The sequence below is a fragment of the Cryptomeria japonica genome, chromosome 5 (assembly GCF_030272615.1).
Source record: "Cryptomeria japonica chromosome 5, Sugi_1.0, whole genome shotgun sequence".
Taxonomy (NCBI): Eukaryota; Viridiplantae; Streptophyta; class Pinopsida; order Cupressales; family Cupressaceae; genus Cryptomeria; species Cryptomeria japonica.
Window position 1 is genome coordinate 908,945,018 of NC_081409.1, and position 22,462 is coordinate 908,967,479.

Here is a 22,462-nt window from a genome sequence, read left to right on the forward strand (position 1 = left end):
GAAGACTATTGGGCAAATCTCATGGATGAGCAAGCAGTTTGAAAGAGGATGTGGTCTCGTATGTCAATGGATTTCATGAGAAAATGTAACCTTTTCTCCATTCTAAATCAGGTTGAGGATGATGGTGACCATGCCCAGCCATAGTATGCAAATGAAAAGGATAGGCCCTTCTTGTCACCCAATTTGACACAGCCTGAGTTGGTGGATTTGAATGTATTAATGAGAGAAGTAAATGAATACTCCAAGGAGTGGGTTGACAAGTACGTCAATGAATTGAGGAAGTTGAATGTCACCTTTACCTATAAGAAGATGAAAGATGAGGAGTCATCTCTCAATGATGACAAGAGAACAGTCAGTGATATAAGGACACATGATGATGAGGAGAGTCAAGCTCCCAAAAGAAGGAAGGGAATGCTCGGAGAATCACAAGCAAAAGGCAAGGAGACTATTAGTCAAAGTTCGAGATAGAAGAAACATAAGTCTGACACTCCTTTATCCACCATGAGTACCTCATTTGTGAAAAAGAACGATATGATAGAGGAGGATGAGTCCAGACAAGGTTCTGATACAGAAATCCTACCAGAGAATAATTAGGAGTTACATGCTACAGAACAGTCAGCACCACATGATGATGATGAAGAACAATTGGGATTCCCTACAATCCAATTGGAGGTCAACTTGGGCAACAATGTGGTGGACTTAACCAAAGATAAGGATACAAATGATGATGTCATTTCAGCCTTGAGAGGACTTGATCAGGACATGAGCCTCGAGGATGGGATGGAAATTTCTACTATTCCCGATTGGTTGTTGCAGAGCATAGAGAAGAATAAAATGATAGAGGTACAGCCTATAGAGGACATTGATGATTTCTTAGCTAGGATAGACAAAGGAAAAGAGCAAAAGAAGGCTAAGGTGCTCTCTAGGATTGCTAGAGATGATACAGGTGTGCGTATTGCACAAGTGGTTGTCCTGACGGGTAATAAGACCAAAGATGTCGTCACTTCTATGGATTATCAGATCACCACGATTGACCATGAACCAACTGCAACGAAACAAGAGTTCCAAGAACTTGATGATATGGTCAAGGCAATTAGGGCGCGGTTGGATAAAACTATTGAGAAGAAAGATATGCTTGAGAATGAGAACAGGAGACTGCAAGAATACATTGAAGGGATGAACTCCCAAAGGCATGAGGATCCTACTTTTGTCTCACCTATTGCAATTGATCGCAGATTCCCTTTTGACTATGAGGGCACATTTAGAGGTTGGAAAATGGATTGAAGATGTATCGAAACAGGCGGATGATTTCCTAGCTCAGTTTGTCCAAGCATTTGACAAGACGTCAAAGCTCATATTCAGGATACAATACTTGGAAGGAGTTTGGGATGATTTCCAACCAATGCAAGAGAAGACAATTCCTCACCTCAAAGTGTTAAAGTGAATCTCGATGCCTACGATGATCTAGGAGAGAGTCGTGCATGCAGGTGATGTTTATGATTTTCAATGATGGTATCGTTCCTTGGCTATGCGGAAATTCGCTTATGATCATGCAAGACAATATTGCACGGAGATGGAAGGATAGATCCAAGAGATTCAATCCATGATCCTTACATCAATTGATGAATTATTAGGGATGGATGGTCATGCATCCAACAATTTACACTTAGAAGAATTGAAAGGAACGATGAAGTTTGTTTACTTCAATCGGTTAGAATCTTTGAAGAAGAGTCAGATAGCTGATTTGGTTTCTCTTGTGGTTCACATCAACAAATTGCAAAAGCTCATGCTGGATTGGGAAAGTGTCTTTGATGCTTGCTCAAATGCCTTGGATGTGATTGATGTGCAACAAGAAGCTTTACCTAGTGTCACCATGGAAGAAATCAAATCAGTCTTAGCCAGATTCCTGCAGTGTGCAGCTAGAGAGAGGGATGCAAAGCGAAATCTTCTAGAAGATTCCTTGCTTGATGATTAGGTGTCATCCTATTGGAACTCTTCTTTTTTATTGCAAACCCTAATTATGGTTATTTTAAGGCAGTATTGGCAAGATCTTGGCCCTTGATTCTAAATGAATCTTGGCCCTTCATTTCATTTGAGACTCTATATAAACCCATTTGCCTCTCATTCGTAAGAGAGATTTTTGAGAATTGACGTCCATATGTTGCAAGTTTGAATACAAATCATTGAAGTGTGGTTGTTTTGTTTAGATTTTGTATGCATTTGTGGTTCTTATTGCCTCCAAAATTTAGATTAATTTTTATATAAGAAATTTGTTTCAAGTATTTTAGATTAGAAATTTGTTTCAAGTATTTTAGATTGGACGAAAAGTGTTGAATGCATTTGAATGAGATTCGTACAATCCATACCACTAGCTTCTTGCTGATTGTAAGTTCCCCTTGTGTAGTCAACTGGAATTGAATTGTTAAAAAAAAAAAAAAACGAGAGGGGGAGGGAGTGAATCAGTGTTTTAAGAACAAATAAAAAAATTATTAACCAAAAAAGAGATGCTCAAAACTAAAGAGACAAAGACTGAGATTTTATCACGTGGAAAACTCAAAAGGGTAAAAACAACGGTACTCACTATCAAATATGGGCTCCAACCTGTTGACGTGTATTTTGTACACAATCAAACACAGAATAAAATACCCAAGGGTACCTTATCCTCTCTTGAATAAAGCCTCCGAACGCTGAAGATGTCGCGAAAAGGATCAATCGGGATGACTTCAAGGTTCTTGTATGTAGGGTCTCTACGTGTGGATAAGCTCTCTGTGGTATGATGTGATTTGCTGGAATCAAAAGGGGACTTACATTTGATGATTGAACGTCTGATCTACTTTGAATATTGCTGGAACACAGGCTCTTAGTAGCTTAGATTTGAAAAAAGGAAAAAAGATGAGGGCGAGGAAAGGATCTAATCCTAACACTAAGAATGTAAGAGCAATGAATGATCTTTGATGGAATTCTAACTAAGTCTTGTTTTGACATCACAGGAACATCTCCACAAGGTTAGTGCGATCTTCGAAGGAAAGCTTTATGATGTTCAAATTATCACTGCAGGCATAGACACCATCAGGTTGATGCATATCAATGAAGAAGCGACAATTGAAGTTAAGCTTAAGCTGAATGATTCCAGTTGACTACACAAGGCAAGTCTGCAATCAACAAACTGCTAGTAGTATGGATATACGAATTCCACCATCAATCAAGCACATTTCTTCCACTCATCTAATAACATGAAATCAAATATGAGAAGTATAAAGACCATGCAAATTGTCGAATCGACCCATAAATTTCACCATTTCTTCAATGAAGTTACAAGTCTTTTACAACAACATCTTGGCAACAATCTTTGCCTTCTCTCTCTACTCTACTCTAATTGCTATTCTATCAACTAGCTAATCACCTTCTAACTACTCTCTATCTATCTTCTATTAACTGCTTCTATATCTATATTCTAACTCCCTTTTACAAAATGAAATGCCAGGGTTTATATAGTGCCCTCAATACAATTCGATGGCTTAGATCAATTCGAGATAAATGGCCAAGATTCAACAATGAAAACACTAATTAGGGTTTGTTACAACCATTACATAACATTTAATGCTTGACCAATGATAAAATTGTATTGCTTGGACACATGTCCTCTCTAGAAAATTCGACCAATGAATAGCCAGGGTAGGTACATAGAAGTTTGTGCCACCTTCCATGAGTTAGGTACATCGAATCTGGAAATGTTGAGGTGGACCACACTGACTGGAGAAGTGATGACTAGGATGCCACCTCGTCTGACACTTGTAACTTAGTAAATATTCAACTTGATGTTGTTGAGAAGCTAGCTTTAATTAATTCATCTGGTACTATCTGCTTCTTCAACGAACCCTTGTTCTAACTTCTTGTGTCCTTGATGTGCAGGATGATTGATGTACCTCGCCTTGGAATACTGGATTGGAGAAGTCGCCCTTGATGACGTTAGTCCAAAGAAGGCCGTCCTTGTCGATGCTAGACTGGAGGAGGTCGCCCTTGTCCTTGCTTGATCGTCCTTGGAGGAGACCGTCCTTGATCTGGCTTGATTTTACAACTCCGGGATCTCCATTTGATGCGTACACAAAATATTAAAGTTAGTCTTTTGAGCATCAAACCTCAAAGCATGAAATTTAAGACCTTTCAACGGTAAAACTTAAGATATTAATTTGAAAAAAGTCATGATAAATCAAGAACTACACATTTTCAAATTAATAATGAATGGAATTTGGATCTTCAAGACTTAGACTTTACAAAATTGCAATGGGATCATAATAAGTCTTGAATAAGAACTTCAAAAAAATGATTCTTCATACCTTCCCTTTGAGTATTTAAGTACAAAACCTTGAAAAATGAAGGAAGAGGACCGGATTTTGTTGGGCAAGATTTATAGTCCTTCCTTGGATGAAGTACGCCTCCTCTAGTTTGAAAAAGAATAAACTCCACTAGCCTCTTCAAAAATCTGGAAATTCGCCTTCAAATGTCTTCAAAAAATCTAGAAATTATCCTACAATCTAGCTAGAAATTCGCCTCTCCAAGAGCTTTCAAGATGAATTTCGCCCTCCACTAGCCTCTCCACACTTAGTAGAAATTCGCTCCACTCCTCTGGATTTCGCTCCTCAAATTGCTCTCCAATTTCGCACTTGAAAGGATGATTGAATGATTTGAATTGTGAAACAACACCTCCAATATATAGAGCGCTCACCTTCTACATCTCCCATAGGCCGACTTGACAAAATAAGCCAAAAAATAAAATATAAAAAACACTAAGAAGAAGGCTGACTTGATAAATAAAGACAAAATAATGCCTTGTGCGCTCAACTTTTAATTTTTTATTTCACAAAAATTAATTTTAAATGCCTTTATAATAGAAATTTGATTTTTTTGAGGCCCAAAATTAATTTATTAAATGCTAGTTTAATTTAATTTTTTCAAATATTTCGAAGTTGATGATTTTGGCATTTCATGCGATTTGGAGGATATTAACGCCCAAGTAGAACATAGTGAATGCCAATAACTTCGCTCTGGTCCCTTGGAGAGGGACAGGAGCGCCTTTTCACTTTTGTCCTCAATCCTTCATTTTTTTTAATTGCCAATTCACGTTGTGGGGCTAGCAATGATCCCTTTCGTCCCTTCAGTGCATGTTCAACTCGTTTTTTGCAAGGCAAAATTGATGTTCTAGAGATTTTCGCCCTGGTCCTTCAGTGAGGGACAGGAGTGCCTTTTGCATTTGGCCTAGGATCATCAAGTTTTTGGAGTCAAACCTTTGTTCATCATGATTTAGAAGACCTTTCCAATCTTGCTCAACTTTGCCTTAGCATAATCTCGGAGAGAAATTGTTGATTTTATAAAAATCGCCCTGGTCCTTTAGTGAGGGATAGGAGCGCCTTTTGCATCCATTGCGCAAATTCTTGATCATATCAACCTCAAGGCATTTTAAACATCATTTCAAATTCGCGCCTTGGCTTAGATTTGTCCAAACTTGGCGAGAAGGACTGGATATTAGGTTTTTCGCCCTGGTCCCTTGGAGAGGGATAGGAACGATTTTGCAAATCCAAGCTTATCCGTCCTTTGTTAGCCTTCCAAATTATATTCAATGGATAAATCATGTTTTCCTTGGTCTCTTCAAATCATAAAATTGTCTTGATCCTGCAAGAACAGTGCAAATTTGAAATTCAAGCTCCGGTCCTTCAGTGAGGGACAGGAGCGAATTTTGTCTTCTAGGCCAAAATGCTTCACTTTTCACCATGAAATGTCTTGGGTAAGGAAGATATCATCTTGTTACACACCATGAATAAGAGTTCAAGTCTAAGAAAGGTCTAAAAATGTGTATATAAAGAAAATCGCTCTGGTCCCTTAGTGAGGGACAGGAGCGCTTTTACCTTTGTAGACAAAAACTCCATCATTTCATTGTCTTTGATCAAGTCTGGATGCTCTATCATGCTCATTTCGTCCTTCACCATGCCTTTGATGTTCCAATCTGACCAAACAAGGCCAGGAATGACTCAAATAAGCCTTTCCGCCCTGGACCCTTGGTGAGGGACAGGAGCGCTTTGCCTTGGTCCCTTGGAGAGGGACAGGAGCGAAATTCGCTCTGGATCCTCAGTGAAGGACAGGAGCGAAATTTGACTTTTTGAACTCTCTATCAGGATATTTTTTATGGAATATAACATTTAAGTATAAGAAAGAAGAAACATTTCCTTACTTTAAGTTATATTCCATATATACTTTCAAGATGTTTGAGAGTGGTTTCAGACCTCCAGGAGTTATATTGCAAAATCTAGTTTTTTGAGGTTTTTCAGTTTCCAGACTTAGTCAAATTTCAGGATCAGGACATTCCAGACTTAGCCAAATTTCAGGATCAGGACTTTCAGACTTAGCCAAATTTTCAGGATCAGGACTTTCAGACTTAGCCAAATTTCAGGATCAGGACATCACTCAAGCCGGACTTGCTATCCTATTGATCTCCCTGACAGCACTCAAAATGCAAAGGCTAACTAACAAAACCCTAAAAGACCAAAAAACAAACCCTAAAAAGCAAAAAAAGCAAGGGTCCCCATTTGCAATGGGGCGATGTGTGAAAACGTCACAACACAACCCAGTTACAAGAAAGAGCTTCAACTCTACATAGGTAGAGACACCAACCTCAAATTACACAAGACTGCCAACCTTCACACACAGAGGCACTTACCTTTACATTACAAAGTTCTCAAAGTGAGAAACAGTACAGCTCTTTAACAGCTGTTGATTTTCTCAGTTGCAGACCAACAAACTCTTCTCATCATAAATTTTTGCAGTTGAAACATAAAACAGTCTTCACATAATTTACTCAAAAAGGAACACATTGTCATGCCACATTACAAACATACAGCCACAGTAACTGAAAGTCTTGGCAATAACCAATAAAAACTTCAGCTCCAACAGCGACTCCCTACAAATAGAAGAAAAAGGCCGAAAATAATATCTATTCCCACAGATTGAAACCATCCAGCCACACAAAGGATAAGTTTTCTCAGGTTCGAACAACTCCCTGAAACTCAGAACTTGCTCTCTCCCACTTCAGCTTCAGACATACAATATTATTAAGAAGATGCCCCCAAAACAGTTACACCAGACATCTTCAGCTAGACAATGAACAGGATTCTTTTGTATAGCAGCCTCTGTAATTTTTGAACATTCATCCAAACTCACATAGGACACACACTGAGAACTATTATCCACGCCAAACAAGTATATGAGACTCACCACAGAAAACCCACAGCAACTAACCATGCCAAAACTTCAACATTCTTATCCCACAACTTGATGAAATCTACAGCAGCAACCAAAACGACTCACTTCCCATTCGCATAGACAATAGGTTCAGGTATCGATCAGGTAACGCCTTGCACAAATAATTTTTTAACAGCAAACTCACACGCTATGAATTTAAAAAAAAAGGTCTATCAACTTCCATACTAACAACACCTTCTCCATCACACCATTCTTTCATCTATCACCCACCAAAATAAAATCTTCTTCAAAACAAATCTGCGACTCCAGAAAACTGCAGCTAACCCTGCGACTGTCACTTTCGACAGCATGAAAAATGATCATTATTCTTCAAGTGAATCAGAACAGTTTATAAAAAGACGAATTGCCTCCCAAAATTCTTGCAGGAGTCAAAACTATCGAACCTCCTTCTTGACAAAAAATCAGTTCAAGAAAAACGGCACAAAACACTTTAACAACTCTGTAACAAAAACGCCCAGTGTGACACAAGTAGCAGAAGAATATCGCACATAAACTGAACTGTGAACTGTGACACAAGTCATAGAAGAATATTGCAGGTAAACTTCACTGCACAAATAGCACAGATGGCACAAACTGAAGTAGCAGAAGAATATCGCAGGTAAACTGAACTGTGAACTGTGACACAAGTTGCAGAAGAATATCGAAGGTAAACTTCACTGCACAAACTGAAGTAGGAAAGTAGTGATCAACTCAGACCCACTACTATCTTCCACATGGCACAAACTGGTGCAATCTTGACATCAATGACTCTCTACAAATTTGAACTTAACTTCAATTATTGCACGTCCATTGGTATGCATTGCCTTAATGGTATTGATGTTGATAGTGATAATTTGAACATATATAACCCTACCTTAGATAATTGCACTAAGCATGTGTTGAATTGTTCTTTGATAGTGAAACCTTGCCTAGTTGAATCTCATTGAATCATTCATTACGTCTTGCATTCTAGGTTTTAGACTAGAACTTCTAAACCCTCATTCCTTTTGCATATTATTTGAAAATTCTTGTTAGATTAGAATCAAGAGCTATAAATGAAAAATCATTCGAAGTCATTGGCAACCCATCCTCATTCATGATAAGTTTGACAAATCTGAACGATTGCATAAGTCCCCAAGTGAAAACAGCATATCACATCAAGCCATTGAGTTACCCACATGTCAAGAACTGACCGTAGAAACCTTGGAATCGTCTTAGTTGATCAGATATTTAGCATCTAAGGTGATTTTGTTCAAGAGGGGGTAAAATACTTAGGTATTTTATTCTATGTTCGATTGTGCCTAAAACACACATCAACAGGAATGAAGTGGCGGATCGAGTGTCCAAAAGGGCAATAAGTTTTGATGATGGCACAGAGGACATTTTTTTAGATTCTCATAATCTGGAGTTGATGTGAGGTTAGGTGGATCACTGCCATTTCAAGAAGTCGTTATGGCAAGATATGGCATTTTATCAATGTGACAGGGGTTGGATGGATATCAAAGCCTGCAGGCGATGCCTTTGCAGTCATTGTTGTGGACAGGTGCCAATTGTGAAGCGGGATGGAGGCTACTTTCTCTCTGGTCACCCCACGACAGCAACTTGCTTTCATGGGAAAAATTAGTGAAAAAAGGATGAAGCCTATGTTTAAATTTGAAGATGAAACCTTTTTGCAGATAATGGAGGTGTTGCTCGGCGAGGACTTCATGGCGACTAAGCATAGATATCAGACAAATATTGACATCGTCTCGATGATGGTGGCTTGGGGGCTAGAGGTGTGAAGGAAGGAGGATGTCGTATGGGTCTTAAAAGTGTGTGTTGGTGAAGACTGGTTGTATGGGCTACAGTCTATGTTGGAGAGAGCCATGGCAGGGATGGGCTTCTTGGTGGTGGAGGAGGGCAAAGGTTCAAATGACACCCCCCTGCAATTCATGCCCTGCATTCAATGGGCAAAGGGAATGCATAAAGATGAAAGGCGTGTTGAAGCCTTTATAGGCTGGGACTCTTTAAAGCACTACCTACATGAGAAGGGGAAAGAGCGTGCTCATGGGAAGCGGAAGCTTGGGATGGAGGAGGAGAAGAAGGCACTTCGAACTGAAGGATTACTGGGTCAATCAACCCCTGAAAATGGTGAAAAGGAATTAAATGGATACTATATTTTTTTGTCTTTAGTACGCTATTTTTGTCTATATATAGATGCGTTTATATGAGATAGGTCAAAATATATGGTAGAAGGGGTGGGGAGGGTTGTCTGGTGTTAGCTGTATGGGCCATTTTTGTATGGGTTTGTAGAAATTTCGGATGATATAGATCTCATGGTGTATAGGGTTGATGGTTGTAGGATGTTTATAGCTATGGGTAATTTCCTGCTCTCGGACTGTTGTTTTGATTTTGATACAGATATACGGAGGATGGTTGAATGGACTCCATTTTTGTAACTTTTTTTATTACTAATAAAAAGCATACTATTACCGACAAAAAAAAAAAATTATAATATATATTATACTATAATAGATATATATATATATATATATATTATACTATAATAGATATTATATTATATATATTATTATAGTTGTATTATATATAATAATATTATATATATATGAATTTACGGATCAAAAAGAAATATTATATATATGAATTTATAAAAAACTTTAAAATTAATAAATAAATAAAAAACATATTTTACTAGACATTATTAAATATATAAAAATAAATTTATAAAAACTTTATAGTGTTAAAGACTTAAAGTTTTTTAAAAAAATACTACGTTAAATACCGCTATGGTAAATCCCTAAAATTATACAAAACTGTGTACCTGAAGATTAAATATTGGAAAAATGATGATTAAATACAGCGACTGAAGATTAAATACAGCAAAAATGATGATTAAATACAGCAACTGAAGATTAAGTACAGCAAAAATGATGATTAAATATGGCAAGAAGTAGAACGCGTCCAGCGATTCCCGACAATCTGCTTTGATTCTCGGCGATTTGCAGCGATTTCACTCAACTATGAACCCAAGGCCAAACTAGATCCAAATCCAAACCCAGCTCAAACCCAGCCCTGAACCTAGACCCTGAGCCACAATTACGGTAACTCAAGCAAGAACAGATGTATCCCAATTTGGGGATATTACACAGTAACCTTTTAGATTTGGCCCAGATAGGCCCTTTTGTTGTGAATCTGTGATGCATCCCTATTAGAGGGTTGATACTTTTTGTGCTTTTCCTTATCTATTTATATGGGAAAGGACCCCATGTCCACAACTTATTACAGATCAAAAAAGAAAAAAAAATTAGTATGGACACATATTTTACCTTCAGCAGAAGAGTGGAGTGTAGGGGACTTCATTCCTGATTCCATTCTTGACTCCACTAATCAGTCCCTTTCCCTTTGGCCTACTTCTTTGGAAGGCGAAGAGGAGGTGGCAGCAAAAAATCGGACAGAAGTTCAAAATCAAAAGAAATTTTCAAAAGTGATTATTGCTGCTCATATGGCTCTTCAACCCCATAATAAGAAAAGGTTAATAATGAAGTATACTATGTTATGTGTTGTTAGTTCATACTAGTTTGTCTTTGTTTGGATGGGATAGAGCTCCTTAAATTGAACCCTTGTATCTTCATCTAAAAAAAAATATAGCAAAGTCCTGCTGGTTTTCATATGTGATGCATTATCATCTTATGCAAGTGTTTTCAAGAATGCCTTGTTAGAGTTAGATTAACAGTGTGTAGGTCTGTTCGAGGGTTATAAAACTCATCCATTCCTCAAGGGAAGCAATCTGTGACTGATACACTGATGTGTGGGACTTATTAAGTGCTACCCATTAGATCTGAAAGCACAGATGGGGATTCTAGATAAATTTCATCATGGAGAAAAACAGAGAGAAGAAAATCTACGCTTGGCACCTAAAAAGCAAGTTGGAATAAAGGATTCAATCTCTTCAATATTGACAGACACTAACATTAATCACATGTACATGTAAATGAATAAAACTGTAGACCAAGAGGCCAATGAGGGAATTGGCCTGAGAAGCATTGAAGGGTGACGTTGGAAGCATTGCAATCCTATGTAAGAAGGGAGGCCGACATGGAATAACATAATTCTGTAGCATGAATTGAATGTGAAAATGAATAGCAGACTTGTAATGAATTTGGTAAATATCAATGGTTATGTTGTTACATAAAGGAGGTCTGGTAATTATGTTGAAGAAATGTTTGTAACCATAACAGCAGTAAGAAGAATGACCTTGGCCAAATTTTGCAATATTTTGTAAAAATTATATAGAACCTTCTTTCACCTTTGCCAAAGAAAAAAGTTTGTCAATTCATTGAGTTCCACACTAAATGCTTGCCACATGTTCTTCCCCTAACTCGGTAAAAGAAAAAAACTCTCTGCAATCTAAATGAATTTGTATGCAAAGAAGATATAAAGACAACTTTTTATACCAGTTCCAACTGTTGTGCAAGCAAAGCACAGGGACCGCACCATGTTGCATAGAAATCCACCACTAGAGGAGTTGCTCTATCAGAATTCAGGAGATCATTTAACTCCTTGCCAGTAACCTTTTTCTGTTCCAACAAATACAACATAATCAGTGCCACGACTACCTGAATCTTGAATAAAGTAAAATTACATGCAAGATCAACTCTATATAGTTATATTATCTTTGGCAGATAAACAGGAAACATGGCATTTACCCTTGGCAAACTGTGAAAGTATTAGCATAGATCCTCTGGAGATTGCGGGCTATATTTTCAAATTTAAACATTTACGACCTACTACTAGAGTAGGACCTATGATTTCAGACTGCATAATGGCTCCATGACGTTAAGGCAGTAGGAAATAGTTACCAAATATCACTAAATAATTATAAGACCCCAACTCTAACATAGGAAACAAAATACAAAATCAATGAAACCTACACCATCAAATCATAATAGAGTACTGGTTTGACCAGTAGAAGCGATAATAGTTGTGTGACTCCCCAAGTCAGTCACAAAATACATAAACAAAAAGGATCAAATTGCAAAGACTCTCTGAGTCTGACCATGAGACTTGCCTGCACAAGAAAATAGAGAAATAGAGCCCTCATTTGCAGGTCAAATACCCCAATAAAGTAGCCAGGTATATTGCTACGTAGTTTGCGGGGGGCCACAACAATAAAATTTGACACAAGAAAATATCAGAAAAAAAATGGTTAAATTCAACTACATAATTTTATTTTATTTTGAAATATAAGTAATAAATTGAAAAGAAATAATTTTAAAAAATCATTATCTAAAAATGGCTCACAATGAAGATTCTGCACAAAATGAATATGCCCAAAGGGACTCTTGGCAACTGAGCAGAACCTTGTGCAAGGCAAAACGATAAAAGGAACTTAACCAATGAGGCAGAGGCAAACGCTGACATGCTAAAGGAGTTTGCAATAATATGTCGACTGAATGGCCTGAAGCAAACAAGGGAAAATGTTATGATACGGGCATGTGAAAATTGGCAGTGTCGCTTTGTTCTGAAATTCCTCCTCAAAGAGTTCTTTGTTGTAGTCTTTCTCAACAAGAACGGGAATCAGTCCTCACAAGCAAAATCTGAGAAATGAATGATATCCCTCTTTATATGCAAATGTGGGTGTTGAATTTTAACCATAATAATTTTGCCCCCTACGACAGCCCCCTATTGGATTCGTTTATAAAATCTCCCAATGGATACTAGTCAGAAGAATGCTTGACAAAAATCAGGAGAACCCCTGGAACATTGATCGATTTAGACACAAACATCTTAGAAAAGATTCCTATATTTATAGAAGATAGAATGTGGTAGCGATTAAGGAATTGTCGAGTAAAATATCCTTAGTAGCACGGGACAAACCTTGGAAACAATCGATTCAGATGGATGAGAAGAAATTCTATTGTGTCAAATGCAAATGAAGAAACCGTTCCGCAGCTATGTACGTTTTCACACATCGCCCCATGGCAACTGGGGACCCCCTCTTTTTGCTGCATAAACCGAGTCTTTTGCAGTTTGTGTCTTCTCCCGACCATAAGGAATGAGCAGTAAGGTTTTGTCGGTCTAGATTTTGATCTTTGAAAGTAATGAAATGCCCAAGTAGGGGATGGATGCTTAAGGAATTGTAATAGGTGAAAAATTAGGGTTTCCACCACAAGAAGGATGAAATCCGCTAATTTTTACTTAAAGACCATTACATTAGGGAAAGATAGGAATTAGATAGATCTAAACCTTAGATGTTTGAATGCTGATCTAATTCCAAGGGGTTTGGAATGAGCCTCCTCTTTCCCTTGAGTTGAATTGATTTGTTGAATTTGCTGAAATTAGGGCAAATGGGCTGAAATTGAAGTAATTATGTGTAGACAGTGAGCTACAGTCGTCGGATCGAGCCACAAACCTGGATCTGAGGATTGTAAGAGGATTCGGACCTATTCCCAAAAGGAGCTCTTGATTTGTCGGGACCGGTGTGAGGGTCACTCTAGTCCTCCAAATTTTTCGCACTCCAAAGGGGGATTGATTCATCTCTGTAAATAAAGTTTATCCTGAAGATCGCAGCTCCATACCTGCTTCCTACACACAGAAAGAAGGGGAAATAGGTTGGAAATAGGGGTTTGCCTAGGTCAAACCCCAGTTTAGGAATTAACCTTGAGTGAAATATTGCAAATACAGAAATAATAATGGAAAGATATACCTCAAATCTGCAATGGCTAATAATGATGCTTTGCTTCTTGAATGTAATCACATATGTAGTATGAAATGACATGAACATGACAAAACCCTAATCACACACACATGCTTGCATATGGATGTTGCAATTTGCTCCAAAATGATTGAATGAAGAAAATGCAGCCTTGAAGACTTCTGAAAATGCTTGATGATGAACACTTCAATGCTTGAATGCTTGATTGCTTTAATGTGAAGACTTCGATTGAAATGAATTGATTAATGTCTTTATATAAGAGGATCTAGGTCAATTTATTGATTAGGCCGACCTCCAACAGTCATATTGAACCACCAATTTATTTTCCCACCGGAGAAGTAGGTCTCACCCCCTCCTTGAAAATTGGGCCTCAAAGAGGGGGACCAAGGCGCTGGGCGCTCTAGTCCAACACCAAGGCCCTGGTCCTCCTCAAGTTGGGACCAAATTTTGGGCCAAGGGAGGAGGACACCTCTCTGGGGAATCACTTGGTAGGTGTACTAAGCATAAAAACAAGAGTTTAGGCATTGAATGGACCCAAATAGGAGGTGAGGGGGAGACACGCTAAAGCAAGGGCACAAACATGAGGTGTAAATCGGCCCGGTGACAATTTACGATGCTACAGGAATATACAACCTAGATAGGATACAATCTTGATATCGTCATCAAGTTGAGATTTAAGGTTTTGATGTATTGAGAAATGCATTGTGCTTATTGCTTTATCCTTCGAACTTTGCATTTTGCTAACTATGAACTTGATTGATACTTGTACTTATGACATTTCCTTGTCTTTTTCAGGTACATTGCAAGAAGCAGGGCTTTGGATGTTGAGAGGAGGACATCATTGAGTGGATGATATCATCATCCAAGGAAGAGATTGCAGTGATACAACAAAGAATGTACGTGTAGAGGAATGGAATGATGGATATTTGGCTAAGTGTCAGGATAACCCTGAGAATTGATATGAAGAAATGAAAGAGAAACAACCAAATTTTTGCTAAGTCTGCAAGTGTTTTTGAGAAATTAGGATTAGTCTAGAAGCTTGTATTGTCTATTTTAGGGTTTTTACCCTTCAGACTTAGAAATAAAGTCAATAGCTTAAGGTTTTGTTAAATTTGAGCGAAGCATTTGTTGATGGATAGCTTCGGTCAGATCCTTCTAAACCCGACTTTGCCATCAAATGTGTGAAGGGCCTTTTGGCCTTACACATTTAATTGTTCGACTTTTATTCATTACCGACTTTCTTATTTAGAATGAAACGGTTTGTTAAATAAAAGATAACTAATATATATTCCACCACCTTGGAAGATGTATCCATTATATTATAACCGATTTCTAATAAAGATGAGGAGACGTGATGGTTTATAAGAAGCTGACTATTGGAATAATCGCATTGTTTGGATGTACACTTAATACAGGTATAAAGTTTGGTTCACTTCTCACTTCCAAGGTAATTCGAATATAGATAATATCAACAGATCGGATTATCATCCTTCAGCAGTTTCGATATCATTCTTTAGCACTTTGTGTCCTTCTTCTTCAGATCGACTCCTTGTGTAGCAGCGTGCTCTCATCTTCAAGACATATAAAATTGATATTGAAATCAGATTGATCTAGATAGATCATCTCTCAGCATTAATACTGCAATGTGAATTGTATACAGCAGTCTAAGAGAATCTATATCATCATATAGCTTCATAGAGTGGAGCAGATTCATTGTAACAACATCTTGTCTATCAATATATATAAAAGAACTTCTTTGCTGGGTTTTTCACCTTCAAGAGGAAGGTTTTCCCAGGGTAAATTTTGTGCATTTGTGTTTGACTTACTGTCTACCTATCTGATCATTAAAACTTAACATGGTATCAGAACCAAGTTGAAAGAAGATCGTGATCAGATTCTCTACAACTTCTCAGTTTTCTCTTCTCTCTCCCTCCTTTAAGAAGTATCCTCCAAGTCTCAAAAATGGTCAACGGCCTTAAAGTTGAAGATAGGCTTGAAGGCGCATCTAACTTCACCTCATGGAAGTTTAGAGTGCTCATTGCACTTGAAGAAAATGATCTTCTTCAATTCGTGGAGGAAAAGGATTTATCCGAACCTGAAGATCATGAGGAGAAACTTCAATTCAAGAAAAATGCCATCAAAAAAAAGAAGATATTAACCAACTTCGTAAGGGATCACTTGGTGCCTCTCATATCCAAGATGACAACTGCGAGAGATATGTTCAAAACCTTGGAAGATTTATATGAGATTAACAACGTAAGTAGGGCTCTTGCCTTGAAGCAGCAACTCCACCAAGTGAAGATGGCAAAAGGAGATTCAGTCATCACCTATTTCATGAAAATTTCAGAATTGAGAAATCAACTAAGTGCAATTGGAGATCAAGTGATTGATAAAGACCTTGTCATGCTAGCCTTGAATGGTCTGCCTCATTCGTGGGAGCCATTTATCCAAAGCATAAGTGGAAGATCCAAATTACCTAAGTTTGATCGACTTTGTGCAGATTGTATTCAAGAAGAATCAAGATTGACCGCTAGAGGAATTGTCAAGAGTTCTCAAAATAAAGATACACATATTCTTGCCACTCAATCTACCAAGAAACGTAAGTATTGGAAGAAGGGCAACTTCAAAAAGAATACAGATTTCAAATCAGATTCTGCACCTGATTCTAGGAAGAGGAAGAAAGATCTCTCTCGCATCCAGTGTTTTAGGTGTGACCAGTTTGGTCACTTTGCAAAGGATTGTTTGACAAGACCTAATCATCAAGGAGCAAACATCAATGAAGTCTCATCTCAGAAGGAGGTTGAAGATAACTCCAATGGTTTTCTTTTCATATCCGCATTATCAAGCAATGTTCCTACGGACAGTGATACATGGTTAATTGATAGTGGACCCTCTCGACATATCACCGGTTATCGGGAGCACCTTTCTGATCCAGTGGAGAAAGAGTCACATCTTCAAGTTATTATTGGGGATGATGCACGCTATGTTGTAAGAGGAGTTGGTGCTACATCTCTAAACCTTGAATCTAGAGTTTCTCTACACCTAAGTGATGTATTGTTCGTGCCAGGGATCAAGAGAAACCTTGTGTCTATTTCAGCCTTGGAGGATAAGGGCTATCAAATTGCATTTTCTAAAGGAAGAGTTCTTGCTTGGCCTAAAAACTCCAGCATGAAGACTGCTCGTGTGATCGGAAATCGACATGAGAGTTTATACAAACTCTCCACCCTCCTTGTTCAAGATCTTATTCATGATTCTTCCAGTTCCAGCGAACTCTGGCACAGAAGACTTGGACATTTTCACTTCAAGGCTCTTCCATCATTGGAGAAGATGGTAAAAGATATTCCTAAACTTATTCATGTAAATGATGGTACTTGTAAAGGTTGTGCTATGGGCAAAAATATTAAAAGTCCTTTTCATACCAGTGAAAGTAGGTCTAAAGAAATACTAGATCTTGTACATTCAGATTTATGTGGTCCAATGTCAATTCCATCCCTAAGTGGATGTTTGTATTATGTAACTTTTATAGATGACTACTCTAGGAAGACTTGGATTTATTTCTTAAGGTCTAAAGAGTCTGATGAAGTCCTAGGTAGGTTTAAAGAGTTTAAAGCTCTTGTAGAAAATTTATCTAGAAAGAAAATTTAAATTTTAAGTTCTAATAATGGAGGTGAGTACACCTCGGGTAGCTTTCGTGAAATCTGTATTGAGGCAGGGATCAAGAGGGAGTTTTGTGTTCCTTACAACCCTCAGCAAAATGGTGTTGCTGAAAGGAAGAACAGATCTATTGTTGAAGCTATAAAAGCTATGATTCATGATCAAGACCTTCAGACTTTTCTATGGGCAGAAGCCTCTAGAACAGTAGTGTATGTTCAAAATAGATGTCCTCATCGGATATTACAAAATATAGCTCCTGAAGAAGCCTTTTCAGGTATCAAGCCTAATATCAGCCACCTAAGAATATTTGGTTGTCATGTGTATGTTCATATTCCCAAGGACAAGAGAACCAAGTTGGAACCTTCTGGCCAGAGAGGAATATTTGTGGGCTACAGTGAGACCTCCAAAGCCTACCGCATTTATATTCCTCATCAGAAACAAATAGAAGTTAGCAGGGATGTCACATTTGAGGAAGATGTTGCATTCAGGAAATCAAAGGGCTCATGCATGGAGATAGATGATGAGACTCCTCAAGACATGGATGTCGATCATGCTCCTGAAACTCAGAGGGAGACTACAGAACCTGATATGAGTAATGATCCAATTGAACCTTTGGATCCCACTGATGGGCCTAGAGATATTGTTGTGTCTCAAAAGAGACCTCTTTGGGCGAGAAACACTATACAAGAAGCATAACAGTTTGCCGCTCCTAGAGGCACTTTCAAAGAAAGCAAAAGACCACAAAGATTTTCTAGTTATGTTGCATTAATGTGTAATATTATTGAATTTGAACCTTCTAGCGTAGAGGAATCCTCAAAACAAAAAGTTTGGAAAGATGAAATGGATGAGGAGTATCAATCCATTCTCAAGAATAATGTGTGGGATATTGTGCCTAGACCAAAAGGGAAGTCTGTTGTATCTTCCAAGTGGTTGTACAAAATAAGACATGCAATTGATGGTAGCATTGAAAAGTACAAGGCTAGATTCGTGGCTTGTGGCTTCTCTCAACAAGAGGGAATAGACTATGAAGAAACATTTGCTCCTGTTGCTCGCTATACTTCCAATAGAACCATCATTGCTATTGCAGCAACTAAGGGATGGAAGTTGCATCAGATGGATGTGAAGACTGATTTTCTCAATGGTGTGATTGAAGAAGAGGTCTACATCGAGCAACCTGAGGGGTTCGTGATTCATGGGAAAGAATCTCGTGTGTAGATTGAAGAAAGCCCTATATGGTCTTAAACAAGCTCCTCGGGCTTGGTATGAAAGAATTGACAAATACTTAGTGGGTTTGGGTTTCTACAAGAATGATGTTGATCCAAACCTTTACTTCAAGGTATTCAATGGTGATATGTTGATCTTGGTACTTTATGTTGATGACCTATTTGTTACTGGAGAAGATCATCTCATTGATAGATGTAAGGAGTTGACTTCCGAATTCGAGATGAAGGACTTAGGACTCATGCACTTCGATATCTTGAAGAGATTTGGAATGACAGATTGTAAATCCATGTCCACTCCAATGGAAACTAACTTGAAGAAATTGAGGGAAGCTGCAGCTAGGTCAGATCTTGTGGACCCTACTATGTACAGGCAATTGATTGGGTCCTTGATGTATCTAGTTAACACTAGACCAGATATTTGCTATGCAATGAGTGCACTTAGCCAGTTCATGAGTGAACCTAGGCAGATACATCTAGTTGCAGCCAAGCATATCTTAAGATACTTGCATGGCACAGTTGGATATGGTTTGAAATACTCTTCCAGTGTGGACCTGATTCTTGACGGATATTCTGATTCTGATTGGACAGGAAGTGTTACTGATCGGAAGAGCAACTCTGGTTGTTGTTTTAGCTTGGGATCTGCTATGATTTCTTGGTGTATCAGGAAGCAGTCTTCAGTAGCTCTGAGCACTGCAAAGGCAGAATACATTGCAGCATGTGCGGCAACTCGCGAAGCAATGTGGCTTCGTAAGCTCCTTGCAGGATTGTTTGGACAATCATTGGAGCCTACTACTATACATTGTGATAACCAAAGCTGTGTGAAGCTTTCAGTCAATCCAGTATTTCATGACAGAACGAAGCATATAGAGATTCAATGCCACTATATCAAAGATATGGTACAAAGGAATGTTGTTCAATTGAGATACATTTGTACTGAGGAACAGACGGCTGACATTTTCACCAAGCCTCTTGCGAAAGTGAAATTTGTGCATTTTCAAGACAAGCTTGGAATTGTGGAGAATGAAGCCCTTGCTGAGAGGGAGTCTCAGCATCAGTGATTCCTTGATATGTATTATAATACATTCTTCTCTATGAGAGAAGTTTGAGGTGCAAGCCCTTGTCATGCATTATTCTCTGTGAGAGAAGTTTGAGGTATCAACCCTTGTTGAGCATTCTTCTCTGTGAGAGAAGTTTGAGGTTTTCAGCCCTTGCTATGCATTCTTCTCTGTAAGAGAAGTTTGAGGTTTCAACCGTTGTTATGCATTCTTCTCCATGAGAGAAGTTTGAGGTATCAACCCTTGTTGTGCATTCTTCTCTGTGAGAGAAGTTTGAGGTTCCAGCCCTTGTTCCACCCTCTGCGAGTAGGTATGGTGGATCCACCCTCTGCAAGTAGGTATGGTGGATGTCATGTGAGAGACTCCATGACTTAGCATTTGTGTGTACTCACCCTCTGGGAATAGCCATGGTGGATGTGACTATGTAACTCAGATGTCGAGAAGGATTCCTCCCTAGCTAAGAGGGAGTGTTGATGGATAGCTTCGGTCGGATCCTTCTAAACCCGACTTTGCCATCAAATGTGTGAAGGGTCTTTTGGCCTTACACATTTAATTGTAAAACTTTTATACATTACCGACTTTTTTATTTAGAATGAAACGGTTTGTTAAATAAAAGATAACTAATATATATTCCGCCACCTTGGAAGACGTATCCATTATATTATAACCGATTTCTAATAAAGATGAGGAGACGTGATGGTTTATAAGAAGCCGACTATTGGAATAATCACGTTGTTTGGATGTACACTTAATACGGGTATGAAGTTCGGTTCACTTCTCACTTCCAAGGTAATTCGAATATAGATAATATCAACAGATCAGATTATCATCCTTCAGCAGTTTCGATATCATTCTTTAGCAGTTCGTGTCCTCCTTCAGATCGACTCCTTGTGCAGCAGCGTGCTCTCATCTTCAAGACATATAAAATTGATATTGAAATCAGATTGATCTAGATAGATCATCTCTCAGCATTAATACTGCACTGTGAATTGTATACAGCAGTCTAGGAGAATCTATACCATCATATAGCTTCAAAGAGTGGAGCAGATTCATTGTAACAACATCTTGTCTATCAATATATATAAAAGAACTTCTTTGCTAGGTTTTTCACCTTCAAGAGGAAGGTTTTCCTAGGGTAAATTTTGTGCATTTGTGTTTGACTTATTGTCTACCTATCTTATCATTAAAACTTAACAGCATTGAAATTAGAACCCTTCAAGGAAGCTACCAGTGAAATTTGAGCGAATTCTGAAGACTTACTATTTTTAGTAAGTTTCACTGCGTCCCAAATTGGCCTATTTTGCATTTAAACAAACTTACTATTTTTAGCAGTGTCTATTTTTAGTAAGTGTCCCTGTGCTCTGGTTTGCCCTAATTTGATGTTTGGAAGAACTTACTATTTTTAGTTAGTCTGTTTTTGGCAAGTCTATCTTTGGCAGCCGGTAGGACACTGACGGCAGAACATTCCTGGAATCCTGAGTATCCAAGTTCTAAATCCGGAAAAGGTGAAAAAGCAGGCGGACGATCAAAAATTTGGCTGTCTGGAATTCTTTCCTGAAATGGCAAAAGGCATGAAAATCTATGCTAAGGCATGAGAAAATCTATTTTGAGGAATGGAAGAGTCTATCCTTGGGCACAAAAACCAAGAAGTCATGAAGGAATTTCTCAAAATCCTCCTCTACCCCAAAACGGCACTCAAGGAAGGTTGGAGGGTGCTAAGAGCAAGTTAGGGAGGAAATTCCTCCATCACCCCAAGAATGCGCCCAAGCAAGAGGTATGGGCGCCAGAACTTAGTCAATGAGTAATTTTTCGTTTCTCGGAAATTCCTCCACTCCTTCCAATATGCGCTCAAGGACAGAATTGGGCACCAAAACCATGCTAACGATGAATTTTCCTCTTGAAAGAAATTCCTCCACAACACCAAAAATGCGCTCCGAGATAGGTGGATAGCGCCAAAATCCGGTGGAGGAATTTCCAGTTTTTATAAAATTCCTTCACCTCATAAAAAATGCGCCCAAGGAAGATGAAGAGCACCAGAATCCAATCAAGGAGGATTTTCCTCCCAGGATGAAATTCCTTCACCACAGCAGAATTGAGCCCAAGTGTGAAAATTTACAGGACAAGAAAATTGACCAAGTATGGAAGATTTCTCTCTTCAAGACTCCGAACGAGATAAAATTCCTTGGACGTGAAAAAATGGTCGATTGTCAGAAAAAACTCCCTTCAAGACAAAGTATACATGAACATTAAAAAAATTCCTTCAAGGCAAAATTCCACTAGGGAAGAATTTTCTCTCTCCAAGATTGACAGGCACTCAAGGATTCCTCAAAAATGGAAATTCTAAAATTTGACTAAGTATGGCGAAATTCCTTCTCCAAGCCCCAAATGCGCCCAATTGCAAAATGTCAGAAAATGATAAAATAGCAAGAATTCATCTATCCAAATCCAAAGACAACATCAAGACGTCAAGAGGCACGAAGGTCCAAAATGAGCAAATCCAATTTATGACATCTAAGTTTAAG

General features: G+C 38.3%; 1 protein-coding gene across 1 annotated transcript in view; it reads right to left on the reverse strand.

Moving 5' to 3' along the window:
- LOC131066214 (thioredoxin-like protein CITRX, chloroplastic) overlaps positions 1-22,462 on the reverse strand; it is a 74,568-nt gene that overhangs the window by 40,113 nt on the left and 11,993 nt on the right. The window contains exon 2 of the mRNA XM_058000926.2: positions 11,748-11,870. Coding sequence (XP_057856909.1) covers positions 11,748-11,870 — 123 coding nt within the window. The remainder of the gene's footprint in view (positions 1-11,747; positions 11,871-22,462) is intronic.